Raw genomic sequence first — 22,221 nt, 5'->3', positions numbered from 1 at the left:
TCGCACAATCAAACACTACTCTTAGTGATGCATCATCCAAGCCAAACAGGGGACACTATGATTGTTGAAACAGCAACACTTTACGTAGTAACGAAATCAAACTCATAGGACATAACCTCCAAAAGGCCTAAGTTAATCTCTAAACCAAATATGCAGAAATAATAATGCAGTATTCAACTGAAAGCTCTGCTTTATTTAGGTCAGTAAGATCTAGTCAATATTGAAATCTTCGAACGTCAGCGCGCGCGAAAAAACAACATCCGATGTCTCGCAGTAGATCTAATAAGAATAATCCATTTCCAGGCATTGACCCACTGATATATATATATATATATATATATATATATATATATATATATATATATATATATATATATATATATATATATACATATATATATATATATGATTAGCAAGAGCTACTTTATTTATTTAATTTTGTATTTATTTATTTTTGGCTTTCGATGGGGAAATGCGTATTTTTAGATGATAAATGTATTTTCGTATGCATTTGCGTACAAAATACGCAAGATGCGAACTTGTAGGCAACTCTGTAATTACGTACAAATTTTACCTTTTAGGTTGAAAGAGATCTGAATACAGAAAAAGTAAGTACTTAAAATACTTTTTCATGTTTCTTGTGCCAAAAAAAAAGTAAAAATTTATTTCTTCCATAAGCTAACCTGTTGTTTTTTTTTTAAATCTTTATTTGATAAATTGCAGAGGTTCTTTTCAACGAGAAGACGGTTACACATACATGTTTCCATGTGTTTATCTAGTCGTGTGTTGTAGAGTGTGTGTAGAGGTGACTGATTGGTTGTAAATCGGTTGTGAATGATGCAACATACTTGGCATTGTCGTCACTTGGTCTTAGGAGAGACGACTCCAGAACGTGAGACTGTTAGGTCGTGTTGTTGTAGTGACTTGAACTTATCAAAAAAAAATATTACTAAAGTTTATTACAATTATTTCATCTTTTACAAATTGATTATGTGTATATGATTAAAAAAAAATCCATCCGGATATATGCACAAAAGAAAGTTAAGATATATTACGCCTACAATGGTTTCATTGTCTCCCAGAAGTTAGGTGCTACAAGTCAACGACCGGTAACAACATCTTGTATGTTTATTAAAGACATAAACTCTGCTAAGTAGTTCCTTTTCCTGGCTGATTCAGGCAACCCGTTTCTCGCTTATATAGGGAAGAAGGATCATATGATCTGATGAAGAACCCTAACCCTAACCCTTACAAATTGTACCTTAAGACATTCTTAAGACATTAGAACATTAAAGAACTTGTTCAAGCATGTACATACAACATTAATAGTTTAAATAACATTCAAAAAATATGCATATACTGTAAATATATGTTTAGAACTCTTTTTCTTATAAGAACTTCACACTCGCATATAAGGTGCGATCGCCGTCTGTAGCATTTGTTTCTCTTGGCTTGCTCTCTGCAAATGCTGATGTGACACCTACGCAGTGAATGAAGATGATTTTATGCGCAGGTTAATGAGGAAGCTACAGCTCCTCAGACGACTTTGTCAAATGCTAGGGGCGCTGGGTCGTTCCGGCAATCTTGGGATAGAGATGAGGTAGCCGCAGTTGGCGTGCGTAGAGGCAGCTAAAGGAGCTTCTGCTGAACATTTGAAGCGCACGAAGAACAGTATTGTTCATTAGTATACACTACATTTATTTATATACAGTTGAATAGTTATATATATATCTATATATATGCACTAGCGGATCCAGAACTTTGGAGTGGGAGGGGCGATTTTTTTCCAAACCCTAACCCTAACGCCCAGTAAACCCTAACCCTATACATAAACGTGCGTACAGCATATATATATATATATATATATATATATATATATATATAAGAATAAATAAGCAGTATTTCTCAGTATTTTCATGCATTCTTCACTGCAGAAACGCATTCTCCTGACATCTACAGCTCTTTATCCATCAGTGGAGTACGGGGCGAAGCCCCGACGCCAAAAAGCGTTTTCTTGCATTTTTCACTGCGGAAACGCCTGCTCCTGACATCTACAGCTCACTATTCATCAGTGAGTTTCGGGGCGTAGCCCCGACGCATAGAGCGTTTTCATGCATTCTTCACTGAAGAAACGCATTCTCCTAACATCTACAGCTCATTATTAATCAGAATAAATAAGCAGTATTTCTCAGTATTTTCATGCATTCTTCACTGCAGAAACGCATTCTCCTGACATCTACAGCTCTTTATCCATCAGTGGAGTACGGGGCGAAGCCCCGACGCCAAAAAGCGTTTTCTTGCATTTTTCACTGCGGAAACGCCTGCTCCTGACATCTACAGCTCACTATTCATCAGTGAGTTTCGGGGCGTAGCCCCGACGCATAAAGCGTTTTCATGCATTCTTCACTGAAGAAACGCATTCTCCTAACATCTACAGCTCATTATTAATCAGAATAAATAAGCAGTATTTCTCAGTATTTTCATGCATTCTTCACTGCAGAAACGCATTCTCCTGACATCTACAGCTCTTTATCCATCAGTGGAGTACGGGGCGAAGCCCCGACGCCAAAAAGCGTTTTCTTGCATTTTTCACTGCGGAAACGCCTGCTCCTGACATCTACAGCTCACTATTCATCAGTGAGTTTCGGGGCGTAGCCCCGACGCATAAAGCGTTTTCATGCATTCTTCACTGAAGAAACGCATTCTCCTAACATCTACAGCTCATTATTAATCAGACGTCAAAAAGCGTTTTTCTTGCATTTTTCACTGCAGAAACGCCTGCTCCTGACATCTACAGCTCACTATTCATCAGTGAGTTTCGGGGCGAAGCCCCGACGCATAAAACGTTTTCATGCATTCTTCACTGAAGAAATGCGTTCTCCTGACATCTACAGCTCATTATTAATCAGTGGACTTCGGGGCGAACCCCGACGCCAAAAAGCGTTTTCTTGCATTTTTCACTGCAGAAACGCCTGCTTCTGACATCTACAGCTCTTTATCTATCATTGGAGTTCGGGGCGAAGCCCCGGCGCCAAAAAGCGTTTTCTTGCATTTTTCACAGCAGAAACGCCTGCTTCTGACATCTACAGCTCACTATTCATCAGTGAGTTTCGGGGCGAAGCCCCAACGCTTAAAGCGTTTTCATGCATTCTTCACTGAAGAAACGCATTCTCTTGACATCTATAGCTCATTATTAATCAGTTGAGTTCGGGACGCCAAAAGCGTTTTTCTTGCATTCTTCACTGCAGAAACGCATTCTCCTGACATCTACAGCTCTTTATCCATCAGTGGAGTTCGGGGCGAAGCCCCGACGCCAAAAGCGTTTTCTTGCATTTTTCACTGCAGAAACGCCTGCTTCTGACATCTACAGCTCACTATTCATCAGTGAGTTTCGGGGCGAAGCCCCAACGCTTAAAGCGTTTTCATGCATTCTTCACTGAAGAAACGCATTCTCCTGACATCTATAGCTCTTTATCCATCAGTGGAGTTCGGGACGCCAAAAGCGTTTTTCTTGCATTCTTCACTGCAGAAACGCATTCTCCTGACATCTACAGCTCTTTATCCATCAGTGGAGTTCGGGGCGAAGCCCCGACGCTAAAAGCGTTTTCTTGCATTCTTCGCTGAAGAAACGCATTCTCCTTACCTAAAGCTCATTATTCATCCTATTAAAAAAAGGAATGTTTAAATAATATTCTAATTTGAATTTATACGCCCTTAATACATTGCAAATAAAACCGATTTGTTCCTTGAAAAGATCAGATACCCCACATATTTAGATTAAGGCTTTGAGGATCGCCGCCGAAAAAAATTTTTTTATAAATAATATTCAATAAAATTCAAGCATAAATTGTGAGTTATAGTCCCAAATTTAACTAGAAAAAATATTAGATTAAGTAAAGGTTGGAAAAAAGGCTACTCATCTCAATCGTGACTCTTATACTGAAAATTTTTGTTTGAATTCTAACTTTTCCAAAGCAAAGTCTTTCTTAAAATAATTATGATAAATTCATGTGAAATTACATAAACTCTGTCTGGAAATGGGAGGGGCGGTAGAATGAAAACGATTTATCCTCGCTCCTTTTTATAATTTCTGCTAATGATTGCATTTGGCATTAAAGAATAAGGGTAGGGCCACTCGATGTGAGAATTTAATTTATAGCATATATAAATTATATTAGTGGCTAATTAATATTTTTACATTTTGTAATTTCTTAACTATAATACAAAAGAAAAATTATTGCTTTGTCCGATGAGGGAAAGGAGATGGCATGTATCGCCCCTCCCACCTTTTTCCTTTTATATTTACTAATAATAAAATTTGAGATTAGAGTGTGGTGCGACATAATATACAAATGGTTTCACATATCAATTATATAGAAATTCAACTATTTTTGTTCACAAACTATGATTCCTCCATAAAAATAGGACCACTCCCCACTCAGAGGGCTAGAGCGGGGAGGGCAGTACATGCAATCGCCCCCCCCCCGTACCCCACCGAATCGGCCAAGATACCAGAAGGGGAGCGACATAATATCAAATTTATATATCAATTCAACTAATCTTGCTCACAAACTACGATTTCTCCATAAAAGTAGGACCGCCCCCCCCCAACTCAAATGGTTTAGGTGGGAAGGGCAGTAGAGGTTTCGCCCCCCCCCCCACCAATCGGACAACAGGGGAACGACATAATATAAAGATCGGTTAAAATATCAATAACAAGTTTTAATCATATAGATATTTAATTGATTTTTTTGGCAAGCTGTGATTTCTTCAAATAAATTGGACCGCCCCCCCCCACTCAAAAGTTTATGGTTGGGGGGGGGGGGCGGATTGATGCTTTCGCCCCCTCCCGACCCCACCTAATCGGCCAACATACTAGAGAGGGGGGGCGAAATAATCTAAAAATAGTTTGAAATATAAATAATTTGTATATATTATTAACATAAGTAATAAATTCGTATACAAATTGTGTGACTTCTATACTAAAATTCGTCCGCCCCCCCCCCCCCCTGGGGGGGGGGGTCGGCCGAGTGGGGGGGGGCGATCGCCCCTACCGCCCCCCCCCTGGATCCGCCAGTGTATATATGTATATATCTCATCTTTTGTAGGCTGAAAGGAATTTCTGGGACATAGTGAAAGAACGGGTAAGTTTCTTTATATCATATTAGCTGTACACACGGGCTACTCCCATTGATTTGTTCCTAGGCTTTATATTGTTTATTATGGCCGGAACACACTTATTTTCTTTTAAAAAATTTAACACACGAGCCACAATTGAATGATCAACACAACATTCTTTCTATAGCCCCTGACTAACACCCGCTTTCTTGTCTTTTTCTAGCGGCTCCGGAAAGGGAAAAGACGCTGTTAGTTTTGTGTGGTCTGTCTGTCCGTCCGTGCGTCTGTCGCGTCTAGATTTAGTAAACTAGAAAAGATAGTGAAAATCCAACATCATATTATTTTAGACTTTAGACCATTGAAAGTTCTGATGGAACGGCTACGTTTTTCTTTTCTGAAAGCGATAAGTCCAATTTTTTAAATCAATTATGCAAGCAATTTCTTTCCAATAAAATTACACCATTTTTACACCTATTCACTATTAATAGTAACAAATACAGGAAGCTTTATAGTAAGGAAGACTACTATGTACAATTTTTTAAACACATTTATAAAATACAGTTGTAATGCATATCTAAATATATTCTGTTATACTAAATACTATATTTACAAAAAAAAATGTTTACTTTTTTTTTAAAGAAAAAAAATCTATATAGTGGAAGATAATTTAAAACAGCAATTACATAGTAGTTTTTCATTTTATTGCTTGACCATAGCCCAGGCGAAATGAAAATATGACACACTCAACGGATTTTTTTTTGTTGAGGCTTTGAATAAGAAAATAACCCTTTACAAAACAGTTAGATAAATTAGATACTCATTATAAGACATCAGTTAGGCCAGGTTCACATCTAACTTCACATTGACTTTCAAATATCCCTCTGTCTGCTGGACCGTTGGGGCACCACATAAGATCTGTCAACATTCTTTTTCCATTCTTTTCTGTCATTTATATTTTATAGAATTTCTTTCTGATATTCTTTCTAAAAATATCGAAACCTTCTTTTGTAGACTGCAAGGAATTTTTGGAGATTATCACCAGAAGAAGTAAGTTTTGTTTATTCACGCTATCAACCATACTGTAAACCTTTAATAGTACACTTGACTATATTAGCTATCAAAAGATACAAGATGCTAGATTACAACTTCTCTCTGTCGCTTCGAAAGTTACATGGGGTAACTCTAGTCCGAGCTGCAGAAATAAAAGAGTTATTTTTCCATGAGTTTTTCATCGAGGGCTAGAGAGTCGTCGTGCTTGCATCGTATCCTGCATGTTTGGGCGACGTAGAGAATTATACATAATTATTATAATACATAAATATATTCAAGGCCGGATTTAGTTTTTTTTAGAAACTGAAAAATTTATTTTTTTCTTGTTTTATTTATTTATTTTTTTTTTTGGACAAAGTGCTATAAACCAAAATTTTTTATATGTTGCTTGAACTATGGCCTGTGACACTTTAGAATGAATATCTTTTGCAAACTAAGGCGCACTTTAAATAGCCTGGGATTTTAATATGTACCATTGCTTATAAATATAATTTTATTTCAGCGTAAAAGGGATCTGGAAAACGAGGTGAGTACCAAAGTGTAACTAAAGTGACTTATTTAGGACCCTTTAATGCATACCTTTTATATTGTAAATGTTTATTAATTAATTTACCTGCATCCCTTAAATTAACAATGTAGGACCATATCTTTCAACACTACATTTAGTGATGTAACATTCAAGCCAAACCTGAGATCCTATGATTGCTGAAATAGCAACAAATGACCTACTTAAAATATATAGTAACAAAATCAAACTGAGAGAACAAATAAAGACAGAATCTGTCAAATGCACAAGTTAATTTCAAAACCAAATATGCAGAAATAACTCTTTCAATAATACGCGATGAGTATGAAGCGCTCAGATGTTTCTAGTTTTAGTCAGATAAACCAAAAATAAATACACAATTCTACGAGAAACAAAAAAATCTATATTTATTTCATTTTGATTTTTTGTTAATAATAAAATTCACTCATATTTTACTGTTTTCGACATAATAATAATTGGCCTCATTCGCCAATCGTAAACAAACAACATTTTGCCGCGTGGTTCTCTATATCTTCTATACAAATTACGCCATCCATAAAGGCTGTCACGTGATGCGTAATTTTCATTGTTTTATCAATATTATCACGTGGCTAAATGTTGTTTGTTTACGATTGGTGAATGGGGTCCATTAGTTCTGCAAACCTAAGTCCAGGTCTAATGAACTAAGCTAAATATTGATCTTTACATAAACTTCGACTGAGCTCAAACACTCATACAAAACATGTACAATTCTTTTCAAAAGGAAAAATAAGGATACACATTGTAACTTGTAACACCAGTAATTGTTTGTTGTACCTCTGTTGTCAAACTGAATTTCCATTTGATTGGATCAATAAAAATTATCTTATCTTATCTCATAATTAGATCACTATATGTTTCATATTTTATGTATGAGTGATGTAATAAATTCGTTTACTGCTTAAGCTTATACTCTTAAATATGTTATTTAAACACAGGACAACTTAGATCTAGAGGGATGGATTGTAGTCCCATATAGCGTCAGGGTATGTTAATCTTTATTTTCACACTAAAATCAACTTGGTTTAAATTTTGGTTTTTAATAATGGACCCTGGATGATATAATGGAGCCTGGATGACATAATGGAGCCTGGATGACATAATGGACCCTGGATGATATAATGGAGCCTGGATGATATAATGGAGCCTGGATAATATAATGGTACCTGGCCGATATAATGGAGCCTGGATGATATAATGGAGCCTGAACGTTATAATGGAGCCTGGACGATAAAATGAAACCTAATGTAACAATATGAAAAGAGAAGGAATAGAAGAGAATTATAAATTGATAAAACAAAAAGTTATTAGGACGCCATAATGAGCGAGCTCTTGAGAACTAATGAATATTTGTGTATGTGTGTGTGTGTGTGTGTGTTATAAAAAAAAAGAAATTAGAAACTGAAAAAAAGTTAAAATCAAAATATGTTATGTTTGGTTACATTAGATTTATTAATTCCATTCATTTATCAAAGCTTCCATCTTCTGTACCCCGTATACACGGAATGAGTATATGGTATATCTATTATATAGTGTATGTATTATCTAATCTTTTGTAGACTGAAAGGAATTTCTGGAGATTATCACCACAAGAAGTAAGTTCTGTTTGTTTATTATATCAACTGAAACTATCTGTCTGTCTCTCTGTCTGTCTGGTAAAATAATAGTACTCATTATTTTTCGCACAACAATTCTCCAAATTATCTATTGGTATAGACACTTTAAAAGAATAACTTTTACAAAGCGATGTGTTCTTTAAATAGACTGAGATCATAGTCTGTACCATTTTTAATAAATAACATTTTTCTTTCAGCGTAAAAGAGATCTCGAAAGGGAGGTAAATTGACTTACTTAGGACATTTTATTTACACACATTACACTGTAGCCAAATATTTAGTTTATTTTTACTATAGACAATAAGAAAATGTATGTTATGTGTTTCTTTGTCTAAATCGATCACCGCGCACAATGATGATGTCTGGGCTGGATGTGGCAATAAATGTAGATTGCAGCTGGAACTGGGTACCCACAGGAAATACTGCATTCCTAATTAACCTTTGGACTGGGAGGCCAAAAGTCCCGAACAAGACACTGGCCCGAAAACACCCCAATAGAAAGAAAACCATACGGAGAGCTCCCTGATTTGGAAACCACTGTGCAGTTCATCTCATGTATCGGTCTATCATCTGAACGCCCCAACAGTTCATCTCATATATTAGTCTAATCATCTGAACGTTCCAACAGTTCATCTCATATATTAGTCTAATCATCTGAACGCCCCACCAATTCATCTCATATATTGTTCTAGTCATCTTAACGCCCCAACAGTTCATCTCATATATTGTTCTAGTCATCTGAACGCCCCAACAGTTCATCTCATATATTAGTCTAATCATCTGAACGCCCCAAACGTTCATCTCATATATTAGTCTAATCATCTGAACGCCCCAACAGTTCATCTCATATATTAGTCTAATCATCTGAACGCCCCAACAGTTCATCTCATATATTAGTCTAATCATCTGAACGCCCCAACAGTTCATCTCATATATTGTTCTAGTCATCTGAACGCCCCAACAGTTCATCTCATATATTGTTCTAGTCATCTGAACGCCCCAACAGTTCATCTCATATATTGTTCTAGTCATCTGAACGCCCCAACAGTTCATCTCATATATTAGTCTAATCATCTGAACGCCCCAACAGTTCATCTCATATATTAGTCTAATCATCTGAACGCCCCAACAGTTCATCTCATATATTAGTCTAATCATCTGAACGCCCCAACAGTTCATCTCATATATTGTTCTAGTCATCTGAACGCCCCAACAGTTCATCTCATATATTAGTCTAATCATCTTAACGCCCCAACAGTTCATCTCATATATTAGTCTAATCATCTGAACGCCCCAACAGTTCATCTCATATATTAGTCTAATCATCTGAGCGCCCCAACAGTTCATCTCATATATTAGTCTAATCATCTGAACGCCCCAACAGTTCATCTCATATATTAGTCTAATCATCTGAACGCCCCAACAGTTCATCTCATATATTAGTCTAATCATCTGAGCGCCCCAACAGTTCATCTCATATATTAGTCTAATCATCTGAACGCCCCAACAGTTCATCTCATATATTGTTCTAGTCATCTGAACGCCCCAACAGTTCATCTCATATATTGTTCTAGTCATCTGAACGCCCTAACAGTTCATCTCATTTATTGTTCTAGTCATCTGAACGCCCCAACAGTTCATATCATTTATTGTTCTAGTCATCTGAACGCTCCAACAGTTCATCTCATATATTAGTCTAATCATCTGAACGCCCCAACAGTTCATCTCATACATTGGTCTAGTCATCTGAACGCTCCGACATAATACTGAGAACGAGGAAGAAGACAATCCATATTATTATAACCTTTTCAAAGAAAATTTATTTTCTCTCTGCTTGTCCAAATATGAATGAAACAATTGACATCTTTAAATAATTACAATAAAGTTACCAGATGTCCGGCAAAAGATGCCATGTCCTCCTTTTTTATTGGTCTTGTCCTCCTGCCGGCCGACATTAGCCAAAAGAGTAAAAATGTCCTGCTGACTTAGTGGAATTCATATTTTCTGGTTTAAATACTAAAATTCCAGTAAAATAGGAATATCAAATTAGTCAAGATGTTTGTTCATGGGTGTTGATTTGTATAACCTTTCTATAGAGTGGAATGATAAATGCACTTGATAGTAACCCATAATACATAGCATCAACCGATAAACTTTACGTTCTTGCTGTTGAAGAAATCCTCAAAATTTTTGAACTTTTCTTTTGTATTTCCGGGCATAATTCCATAATTACTGCACACAGGACACTAGAGAGAAATACTAACTTGGCATTGACTCAAGGGGAGCTATTCTGTACATCAAGTAAAATGAGAAGAAAATATCCTGAGAAAATGGCTATGTAGTAAAGCTACATTACAGCTTAGGATAAACTATGTGTTTTACATAGATGTCCGGCTTATAAAGTTTACTTGGTTGTTTTTCTTTTATCCTCCTTTGTAAGGCTTTGACCTTATTTTGTCCTCCTTTAGGCTGTACGTATGTAGGTGTCTGGAAACCCTATATAGATGATAATTGCGCACTACAATATTAAAAATAATGGGGGCAAGTTTATTTTTGTAGTTGAATTATTTTAAGTTCTTCACCGAAACGGCAAATTAGAAATCACCAACTCGCACTCACGTATACACTATTTGACCCTTGAATTATAGAAACTCTTAGGAATGAAATGTTTCAACTTTGTCTTTGTAGGAACCTTTCTCAAAGGGACTTACCTCTATCCGCGTTCAGAAGGAGTTATTCATTTTTCTCATTTATATTTCACTACCCTGCTAGGGTTAAATGTCAGTAACGTTTTTCTTTTAATTAGACAATGTTATAATTGGTAGAGATGAATGTATGCCCTTTATATATAACACCAATTAAAGTTTATGAAACCAAAAATTAACTTAATTTAATGGAGTCAAAGCAACGATGGTATTGTTAACCAGGACACTATTCTTTCGTTAACGAAAGTTAAATGCCCCTCCTTAATGTATTATGGTCCGTCATTTGCGATATCTATGTTGTTGCTATTCAAATTATAATTGTAATAATCAAAAGAGTTTGGTAACCTACTCTGTGTTTGTGGCAGCTGCGAGTGTCAAGTATGTGTGTGAGAGGTACATGCAATTGTCAAGTGTAAATGTTTTACATGTTTCGGATGTTCCTTTAGAGTTGAAGATAATTACTTCCTAGTCCAAACCTCCCGCAGGTCGACGGCGGATGGGAGCCGGCAGGGTTTGAACCCGGGACCATCGATAAATCTGAATGACAGTCCAACGTGCAAACCGCACGACCAGGCAGCCATCCGTATTGCATTACTTGTTACGTGTGTGTATGTGTCAGTCATGTGTAAGTGTCAATGGCTATGCACCATCTGTGCTTGAGTACCATGCGAATGTTATGTGTGTGTGTGTGTAACTGTGTAATATGTGACTTTCACGTCTACGTGGGTGTTACATGTGTGTGTCGTGCATCTGTAATTGCAACATCCAACTGTCACGTGAGGGTTCATTATGACTGTCACGTGTGTGTGATTTCTACTTTTGAGAGTCACGTTAGTTTCAGTGCTTCTAAAAATAGTAGAGTTCTTTAATTGTATCTCTTGTAGACCAGACTAAGATACATTTATTTTGTATATTAATATTTAACATTACCCTTCCCAGTGGCGCTACAGCCCATCGAGTGCTCTGGTCTGCTTTAACACACATCTCACCATTCTGATCTATTCTATGCTTTAAGACTCCCATGCCCGGACATTTAGCTGTTATAGATCTGCGTCTACGCCATCAAGCCACCGTACTCGTGGTCTGCCTTTGGGGCGCCTGCCTTTTGGTTTTTGCTGGGGGACATTCGTTGCTGCTCTCTTCTGTGGCATTCTTTCGAGGTGACCTGCCCAACGTCATCTGTTTCCTTTTATTTCCGCCGTTATGAAGAACTGTGTAATATTTCACTTTTGTGGTAGTGTTGCATTTAGGTGAGTCTCACACCTTTGACTGTGGGGTACTATGAAAGGGTTACAACGCATGTATTATGTATCTTAATCAATCTGTGGCATTTTATGTCTCGAGAGACGATCTTCTCCCTTTACAACTTCTTGTGTGACTAAAAAGGCCAATCCTTGATACAAAGCTGCGGTCAGCAGGCGCCGTTGCATATTCACCCTTCAATCTGTTGTGTATGCAATTCGGGACCCTTCCTTTAATCAATAATGTTAACATATCTTTGTATAATTGTATTTTCTTATCTTCTGCAGACTGAATGATCACCCTTCGACATAATGAACAGTAAGTATTGCCGTATCACCAAGATGTGTTCCGTAACACTTAAATAGTTTCGTACTACAAACATTATACCTACGATCACAATGTATCAATAAGAAGCTTTTGTTCAAGGCAGTAATGCCCAACCTTATTTGCTCAGCGGGCCATGCCTATTCTCCAACACTCGTTTGGCGGGCCATACCAACGAAAAGTTACACAAATGAAATGACATCGACCTGTAACTAGTTGATTGGAAACTTGCAGATATACCAATTACACTAATTGATTGGTTACATTATCAGAACTTATTACCAGTTATTAATTATTTTGTTAGATAAAAACAAGGGAAATAAATCCTTAAGTATTCACTGATATGGTTTAATATGACGAGTTGTGTCCTCTTAAATAATTTATTGCACTCGTCATTTCTCCCACAACCATTCTTAAATCTGGCTGAAACTTTGCACAATTATTTATTGACATAGACAAGACACGAATCAATAAAAAAGTAACCAATTAGTCAATGAGTAGTAATTTTTTTTCGCGTTTGATACCAACAAGGCAAACCATCTGTTCATTATTCACAGATTTACCTAAATTTGTTGGGTTCGATCCCCTTAAATAATTGTTCACTTAATTACGCCTTCTCCGATCAAGTTGATACTTTAAACAATTATTTATTGAACCCAAGAAAACTCATTTAAAGATTAAGTAATTAGTCAAATAATTATTCGTAACGAATTAATGTATTTGATATGGACTAAAGGAAATAACGTCTACAATATTGATACGGCTGTACGTGTGGAGTTGTTTCCCCCTTATATAATCTTTGTTGTTTTTTTACCTTTTTTAAAGTTTATTTAAATTTAAGCTGTTTTTACTGAAACAGTTTTGTTTTTATGCATCCCATAACGTGACAATTGACATGCAACGATTGTGACTTCCTCTATACTTCATGGCGTAGGAACAAGTCATGTATCTGTATACGTGGGGCGGACAGTGGGCTTCATAGGCAGCTGAGTAGACTAGACCGAACGGGTGCGTGGTAGCAACCTAATCGTGCGGAGCTGGCCGTCCTAGCCCAGGTCCGAGTCGGTCATTGTCTAAGTGGTACTTACTTTGGACGGTTTGGAGAATACGACGACACACGATGTCGCTACTTCTTAGAGGACGAAGAAACAGTTGATCACATTCTTTATGAATGTCGCGTTCTTCATGAAGGTCTATCGGGACAAGGATTTGATAGAGAAATACCTTTGTTCTTTGTACAGGGGCCAGGGGACTTTATAACTAACACTTCGCTTCCTTTCACGTGCTCTAAGGGAGTTATCTCATCATGGTTCGTTACTAATCAGGTTTCTGATTCGGTCAATGGGGAGACAACTATTTGCCAAATATCATAGAGACTGAAAGGGTAGGGGAGCATGAAGAGAGATGTCAAGGAGAGGTCAGTCAAAAGGCAAGCTGGGGTCAGGGAAAATAGAACTACGGGTGGCTTGTACAGTCCTTTTTCATTCTCGTTAACGAAAGTAGGGCAAGGTGTGTAATATATCTGTACAATTGGGCAAGGAGTGTAATATATCTGTACAATTGGGCAAGGAGTGTAATATATCTGTACGATTGGGCAAGGAGTGTAATATAGCTGTACAATTGGGCAAGGAGTGTAATATAGCTGTACAATTGGGCAAGGAGTGTAATATAGCTGTACAATTGGGCAAGGAGTGTAGTATATCTGTACAATTGGGCAAGGAGTGTAATATAGCTGTACAATTGGGCAAGGAGTGTAATATAGCTGTACTATTGGGCAAGGAGTGTAATATAGCTGTACAATTGGGCAAGGAGTGTAATATAGCTGTACAATTGGGCAAGGAGTGTAATATAGCTGTACAATTGGGCAAGGAGTGTAATATAGCTGTACAATTGGGCAAGGAGTGTAATATAGCTGTACAATTGGGCAAGGAGTGTAATATAGCTGTACTATTGGGCAAGGAGTGTAATATTGTCGTGCGCATCTGGTAGGGTATTTTTGTTTGAGCACCATAAGGTCTTATTAGTTCTGTTTCTAAGGATGCGCTATATTGGTGTCATTGTTCTCTTGTTGTGCCTTGAGATGAGTCTCTTTGTGTTCTCTTGGTGTGCCTTGAGATTGAGTGATCTGTGTGGTGTTATTCCCCAGTATTGGGTAAGTTAGTTTATTTTACTATCTTCTACATGTCCTAGCTTTACAATCGTTTCTTTAATAATCGTGAGAATGGCGGTATCAAAGGAGTGTGTATTTTTCTTATCTAGGGACGCAGGCTTGGGACTCCGCTGGAGTCAAGTCTGAGTTGTAGGCTTGGTAGTTGACTATTGCCCGTGGCGTTGGGTTGGCGTTGTGAGGCCGGATTGACCATGGCACCATGATTAAGGTGTGCTATAGCCCGTTGAATGTAATCTGTAATTGCCATTGATATTTATTCATAATGTATGCCTCATAATATCATATATATCATTAACTCATTAAACCTTTGTTGTTATATGCAATATTGTTATTCACTAGTATACGTTAATATTTTGGTTTATTCGTTCCTAGATATGTATTGCATAAATTGATTACTAGACTGTTAGGGGTGCCCAGGCAGACGAGCCAAGGCTAAATTATAACCCCGGCATAAAGCTAATAAACACTGCTCAGGTGGAGAGCCCGGCGGAGTACATCATACCCTAGATGAGCGCGAGGACAAAACCCACCTGACAGAAATGGGGGCTCTGGGAAACAATATGTAAATGTCAACTTTGTGACCTCTGTGTCCTTGATTTGACCGCTAGGGCCAGTATAAAATGCAGATACATAATGGATATGTTTTGTATATTTTAAAGTGATCAGTAAATACATTTATGATGTTAAAGCGGTCTGCTGTTGTGCAGCACTAAATAGATTAGACGGGCATCCCTTGTATTTTGTCTAATGGGATTAGTTCACAATATGTATCGAGAAACTTAGAGTGTAGTTACTCTTTGAAACTATTGTAACCTGTTCTTTTATTTATTGTCACCAACGCCTGAATCCTCTGACTCTGAGCGGCAACGTGTGAGTGGATCGAGTGCCTGTCGACGGGATCGACCTGAAACTGTGTGTCTTGCTGGCTGGTGTACCGGAACCGTCCTGAAGTTAGAACCGTTGGTCTGCTCCAGTGGCTTTGGTTGTCTGTGGCTTTTCTCTTCTGCGGAGCCTGGAGTGAGGCGATTTTCTTCCGACGCGGGATACTGAGCAGATAAGTCCTTGGCCCTGTTTTTGTCGATGCGCCCGTGATTTCAGTTAGCCCGTTGTAATTAAGAAATACTATATATATATTTTTCCTTTTTATCTCTATGATCTAACTTTGGTTTTTGTTAGCGCTAGTTAGCCTGTAATTAGAATTAAATAATCTGTGTGATGGAGACAAGGTTGACTCTAACCGCCCAGTTCATCAGTGACGGCCGTGCTCTCGGGTATGATGGTGAGAGGTTGGAGAGGTATGTGACAGAGCAGAAGGCTGACTATGAGAGAGCTAAGAAGGAGGAGTTTGAGCGAGAGGAGAGATTGAAGAAAGAGGCGAAGGCAGATGAGGCCGCCAGACATGAACGAGAGGAGAGGGCCAGGCGTGAGGAACACGAGAGGTGGAAGGAGAGAGATGCTAGAGAGGAGCTCAAGAGAAAAGATGAACTGGAGTTGGCACGGCTTAAAGAGAAGTCGGCGCCAGAGGCAGGTGCAGTGATAGGTCAGGCAGTTGAGGTGCGACAAAAGAGTGTCTTGGACAGGCTAGACAAGAACTTCCAAGGCATGAAGGAAGAGGACGATCTTCTGGCGTACCTGACGCACTTCGAGGCCGTGGCAGCAAGGTGTAAGATTGAGAGTAAAGAGTGGGCCCTACTGTTGTCCTACAAACTGACGACACCTCTCAAAAACTTTATGTTGAGGGACAGTCTGTTCCTTAGCGACAAGTATGAGGATGTCAAAACGGCACTTCTACGCCATGCAGACATCAATGCAGAGACATGCCGCAAAAGGTTCCACCGGGTCAAACCACGGCAGAATGACTTCCGTGGGTATGTGACTGAGCGGAGGACCGCGCTGGACAACTGGTGCAAAATGGCCGAGGTAGGAAAGACAGTAGATGAGATCAAAGATCTCTTGATTAAAGACGGGATACTTGAAAATGTTTCAGGGGAGGTCTATCGACAACTTGTTCTAAACAAGCAAAACACTGTGGAGAACATGTTAGACATTATAGAGGGGTTTAAAGTCGCGAATTCGGGGGCGTCGCTTGCTAAAGAAGAAAGTGTTTATGTGGCGGCGGCGTGTGGCGAAGCAGTGAATCGTGGCCCGGCCGTTGAAAGAAAAGTGATTGTTTGCTTCGGGTGTGGCATGAAGGGCCACAAGTCAGTTGAATGCCCTCAACGTTCGCCAGTAGCTAACTCCACCCCTGTTGCGGATGGAAGGTCTAAGAAAGCACCCGCAAACCCTGCAAACTCTCACCCAAATAGAAATGTTTCATTGGGGCGCTATCGGAGACAGTTTGACGGTAGTGGGCGCAGAATCCGCGGCACGAGCACGAGACGCCAAAGTTATGACGTGGAGGGGCGTCCTCCTGATAACGGATACGGAAGGTCAGGTGGTACAGGGGCATACGCACCAAGACCCAACTATAACAACAGAACCTTTGGCCCACCGATTAGATACAGGTGACTGAGTGGTCCACATGATGTGCAAAATTGTTGCAATTGTTCCCTAGGAAAGGGTCTTGATTGTTTTTCCCCTTGTAAAAAAGAAACATTATCTTATGTGGATAAATCGTTGCGTGACAGATCGGTAGGCAAGTTGAAGTTTGAAAGTGGTAGAGTAAATGGTAAAGTTGTGTCTGTGCTGAAAGATTCTGGTTCAAGCGTGATAGGTATTAGGAGGTCGTTAGTTGGAAAGAATGATATGATTCCTGGAACTTATAGGTTGAAACTTGTTGATGGGACAGTGAGAGATTACCCGTTGGCGTGCGTTTACATTGAGACTGAATATATTGTTGGTAAGTTTGTGGTAGCATGTTTTAGGGATCCAGTGGCAGACTTAATTATTGGGAATATAGATTTGAACGGTGGCAGTCAGCTTGGTTGTGCTGCTGTAACTAGGGCGATGAAAGAGAGAGAAAATGATGACAGTGTTATGAATGACAGTGGAGTGCTGGAAGATTGTCGTGATGTTCTAGGTACAAGTGATGACTTTTTACGTGAGCAATTGAGTGATCCGTCGTTGAAAGATCTCTGGGAGCGGCAGGTAGATAACTGTATGGATAATAAGAAGAATGGATGTGTAGAATTTAAAGTATTTGATAGATTGTTGTATAGAGTATTTAAGGGAGAATGTGGTGAGGAAGAGAGACAGTTAGTTGTACCGTCGTCCAAGAGGGAGCTTGTGTTAAGAACGGCGCATGAGAGTATGCTAGCGGGTCACTTTTCAATAAGGAAAACGAAAGGCAAAATTTATAAATATTTTTTTTGGCAAGGTTTAGACAGGGATGTGAAAGAGTTTGTGAAATCGTGTGATGTGTGTCAGAAAGCTAGAACACCACGTCGTTGTGACAGAGTGGAACTGGGTCGTATGAATGTGATATCCACCCCATTTTTTAAGGTGGCCATTGACATTGTTGGCCCATTGGAGCTATCAGAAAATAAAAACAGGTTTATTTTAACCTTGGTGGATATTGCTACAAGATGGCCGGAGGCTATTCCACTACGTAATATAAATACAGAGACGGTAATCGAGGCACTAACCACCATATTCAGCCGAATCGGACTGCCTTGTGAAATATTGTCGGATCAGGGGGGTCAGTTTACCTCCGAACTGTATAACCAGGTGTGTGAGTTCTTCTCAATTAAACCGGTGCACTCTACTGTGTTTCACCCTTCCTCGAATGGTCAAATTGAGAGGCTAAATGGGACTTTGAAGTCGTTCCTTAGGAAGGTCACCCAACATAGCCCACGGGACTGGGATAGAAAGATAACTGCCGCATTGTTTGCATTTAGGGAAGTTCCTAATGAGACAGCTGGTGTGTCTCCGTTTCAACTTGTCTATGGTAGACAAATGAGGGGTCCGTTGTCTATTTTAAAACGAGTTTTTACAAATAGGGAAGAAGAAACGGAGTATAAAAATGTATTTAGCTATCTATTGGACTTGAAAGAAAGGTTGTCTGTCGTTACCGCTATTGCTAGTGAAAATGACCAAGTAAATAAAAGAAAATATAAAGTCCAGTACGACAAGTATTCATCCAATCGGGACATAGAAGCGGGAGATTGTGTGTTGGTTTTAAAACCACAAAGAGAAAATAAGTTGTCTGTATTTTGGCAGGGCCCGTATAAGGTTGTCAAAAAAATGTCAAAGTTTAACTTTATTGTACAGAAGGACGAGAAGCTGAAAATGTACCATATTAATAGGCTTATGAAGTATCATTGTCGGGTAGGGAAAGTAGATGATGTAGTTAGTATTAATACTATTGGTGATGAAAATAAGTTTCTATCAGCCAATATGGTGTCTGTCGTGAGCGACGAAGACGCAGATACTGAAGGGTTGTCTAAGGAAGATGCGCTGCCTAACATTCCAACGTTGGAAGTTAGCCAGAAGTCAGACGGGAATATCTTGGCGCAGGTCAAAATAAACCCCGATCTTAGTTCTGTGCAGAGAAATCAGGTTGATGATGTTCTAAATGAGTTTAGGGATATCATTTCAGATTCGCCTGGTAGAGCAAAGGTAGAGAAATTCTCTATTACGTTAACAGATACAAAGCCTATTGCACTAAAGCCATACGCGGTTCCCATACATATGAGGGATAAAGTTAAGCAAGAAGTTGACAGTATGCTTGAGTTGGGAATAATTGGTCCCACGAACTCGCCATATGCAGCCCCGGTAGTCATTATTAAAAAGAAAGATGGGTCGTTAAGACCATGTATAGATTTTAGAAAACTTAATAATGTAACTCAAATCCCGGCTGAAGTGATACCTGAGCAGGAGGAGTTGTTTAACAAATTGTATAAGGCCAAATATTTTACTTTAGTTGATCTTACTAAAGGTTACTGGCAGATTCCCATTAGTGAGGAAAGTAAACCATACACAGCTTTTCGTGTATTGGGGGAACATTATATGTTTCACTATTTACCTTTTGGGTTAAGTGGGGCCCCAAATCATTTTAATAGGGTCGTTAAACGTATGCTGCAAGGTTTGCAAAACGTTTTATTTTACTTCGATGATATATGTATCTTCAGTGAAGATTGGGATACACATTTGAAAAGTGTCCGTAATGTTTTCGGCGCTCTTAGGGAAAATGGTTTTACGTTAAAGCCAGCCAAATTAGAAGTGGGGTTTACTAATGTTAAGTTTCTTGGACATAATGTAGGGCAGGGGGTTGTTAAGCCTGATCCTAGTAATGTTAAGAAAATTCTAGAGTTTAAAACGCCCACAACAAAAAAGGAGATTCGTAGCCTCATTGGGTTGGTGAATTATTACGGCAGGTTCATACCGAGATTCTCTGATCTAGTGTACCCTTTTACTGATCTATTGTGTCGGGGTCGGTCTGTTAAGGTGCACTGGAATCATGAGTGCGCGGAGGCTTTGAGCAGGGTGCAGGCGTATCTGTGTAGGTACCCCATTCTTCGTTTGCCTGATCCTTCATTGCCATTTTTTCTTCAGACCGATGCTTCGGACAAAGGAATCTCCGGTATACTGAGTCAGTGCGTGAAAGGTGTTCTGCATCCCGTCAAGTATGTGAGTCGCAAGTTGTTGCCTCGGGAGCAGAGGTATTCCATCATCGAGAGAGAAGGCTTGGCTATTGTATTTGCCATTAGAAAACTGGACAGATACCTTAGGGGAACGACGTTTCACCTTCAGACAGACCACAAGGCCTTGGCTTACCTCCGGAGCACGAACTTTACGAACCACCGTGTTACGAGGTGGGCGCTGATGCTCCAGGACTACAATTTCGACGTGTGTCACATAAAAGGAGAGGACAATATACTTGCAGACTTGTGCTCAAGACTGGTGTGATTCGCACAAGAAGACTATTTTATTATAGCTATTGCTTGATATGTATGAATATGTATGTAATATGTACTGCTTGCTTTTATTATGCATTGTAATGTTATAATAGTTTTATGATGGATGTTGTTCTTTGCGACATCATCTATGTGAATAATTATGTAATTTTGACTTTATGAAGGTTGTATTCTTCGGCTTCAATGTTGGGCAATGTTTCCTAATTCCTTTTGCTGTCTATATACTTCAGTTTTCAATTTCTTTTTTGAAGACTGGACTTGTTTTCGCAAGATCCAGTTAGAGGGAGAGGGGGGATGTCGTGCGCATCTGGTAGGGTATTTTTGTTTGAGCACCATAAGGTCTTATTAGTTCTGTTTCTAAGGATGCGCTATATTGGTGTCATTGTTCTCTTGTTGTGCCTTGAGATGAGTCTCTTTGTGTTCTCTTGGTGTGCCTTGAGATTGAGTGATCTGTGTGGTGTTATTCCCCAGTATTGGGTAAGTTAGTTTATTTTACTATCTTCTACATGTCCTAGCTTTACAATCGTTTCTTTAATAATCGTGAGAATGGCGGTATCAAAGGAGTGTGTATTTTTCTTATCTAGGGACGCAGGCTTGGGACTCCGCTGGAGTCAAGTCTGAGTTGTAGGCTTGGTAGTTGACTATTGCCCGTGGCGTTGGGTTGGCGTTGTGAGGCCGGATTGACCATGGCACCATGATTAAGGTGTGCTATAGCCCGTTGAATGTAATCTGTAATTGCCATTGATATTTATTCATAATGTATGCCTCATAATATCATATATATCATTAACTCATTAAACCTTTGTTGTTATATGCAATATTGTTATTCACTAGTATACGTTAATATTTTGGTTTATTCGTTCCTAGATATGTATTGCATAAATTGATTACTAGACTGTTAGGGGTGCCCAGGCAGACGAGCCAAGGCTAAATTATAACCCCGGCATAAAGCTAATAAACACTGCTCAGGTGGAGAGCCCGGCGGAGTACATCATACCCTAGATGAGCGCGAGGACAAAACCCACCTGACAAATATAGCTGTACAATTGGGCAAGGAGTGTAGTATATCTGTACAATTGGGCAAGGAGTGTAATATAGCTGTACAATTGGGCAAGGAGTGTAATATAGCTGTACTATTGGGCAAGGAGTGTAATATAGCTGTACAATTGGGCAAGGAGTGTAATATAGCTGTACAATTGGGCAAGGAGTGTAATATAGCTGTACTATTGGGCAAGGAGTGTAATATATCTGTACAATTGGGCAAGGAGTGTAATATAGCTGTACAATTGGGCAAGGAGTGTAGTATAGCTGTACAATTGGGCAAGGAGTGTAATATAGCTGTACTATTGGGCAAGGAGTGTAATATAGCTGTACAATTGGGCAAGGAGTGTAATATAGCTGTACTATTGGGCAAGGAGTGTAATATAGCTGTACTAAATCTAGTGGAGGCGCAATGGCTGAGTGGTAAGGCGCTTGGCCTCCGTACCGGAAGACTGGGATTTTTAATCTCGGGATCTTGGGGCGCCTCTGAGTCCACCCAGCTCTAATGGGTACATAACATTAGTTGGGGAAAAGT

General features: G+C 39.0%; 1 protein-coding gene across 12 annotated transcripts in view; it reads left to right on the top strand.

The window, feature by feature from the left end:
* LOC106063245 (uncharacterized) overlaps positions 1-22,221 on the top strand; it is an 81,648-nt gene that overhangs the window by 6,690 nt on the left and 52,737 nt on the right. For 4 of the 12 annotated variants that reach the window (XM_056009745.1, XM_056009751.1, XM_056009747.1 and 1 more), the window contains 7 exons: positions 5,109-5,144; positions 6,130-6,165; positions 6,671-6,694; positions 7,672-7,719; positions 8,293-8,328; positions 8,547-8,570; positions 12,584-12,614. In XM_056009745.1, the coding sequence (XP_055865720.1) occupies positions 5,109-5,144; positions 6,130-6,165; positions 6,671-6,694; positions 7,672-7,719; positions 8,293-8,328; positions 8,547-8,570; positions 12,584-12,592 (213 nt within the window). In that variant the 3' untranslated portion in view covers positions 12,593-12,614. The remainder of the gene's footprint in view (positions 1-5,108; positions 5,145-6,129; positions 6,166-6,670; positions 6,695-7,671; positions 7,720-8,292; positions 8,329-8,546; positions 8,571-12,583; positions 12,615-22,221) is intronic. The other 8 variants (XM_056009752.1, XM_056009746.1, XM_056009748.1 and 5 more) reach the window with 7 other exon arrangements.

This window comes from Biomphalaria glabrata, chromosome 14 (assembly GCF_947242115.1).
Source record: "Biomphalaria glabrata chromosome 14, xgBioGlab47.1, whole genome shotgun sequence".
In the NCBI taxonomy this organism is placed as follows: Eukaryota; Metazoa; Mollusca; class Gastropoda; family Planorbidae; genus Biomphalaria; species Biomphalaria glabrata.
Note: the sequence above shows the minus strand (reverse complement) of the source record. Positions and strands in the feature narration are given on the sequence as shown.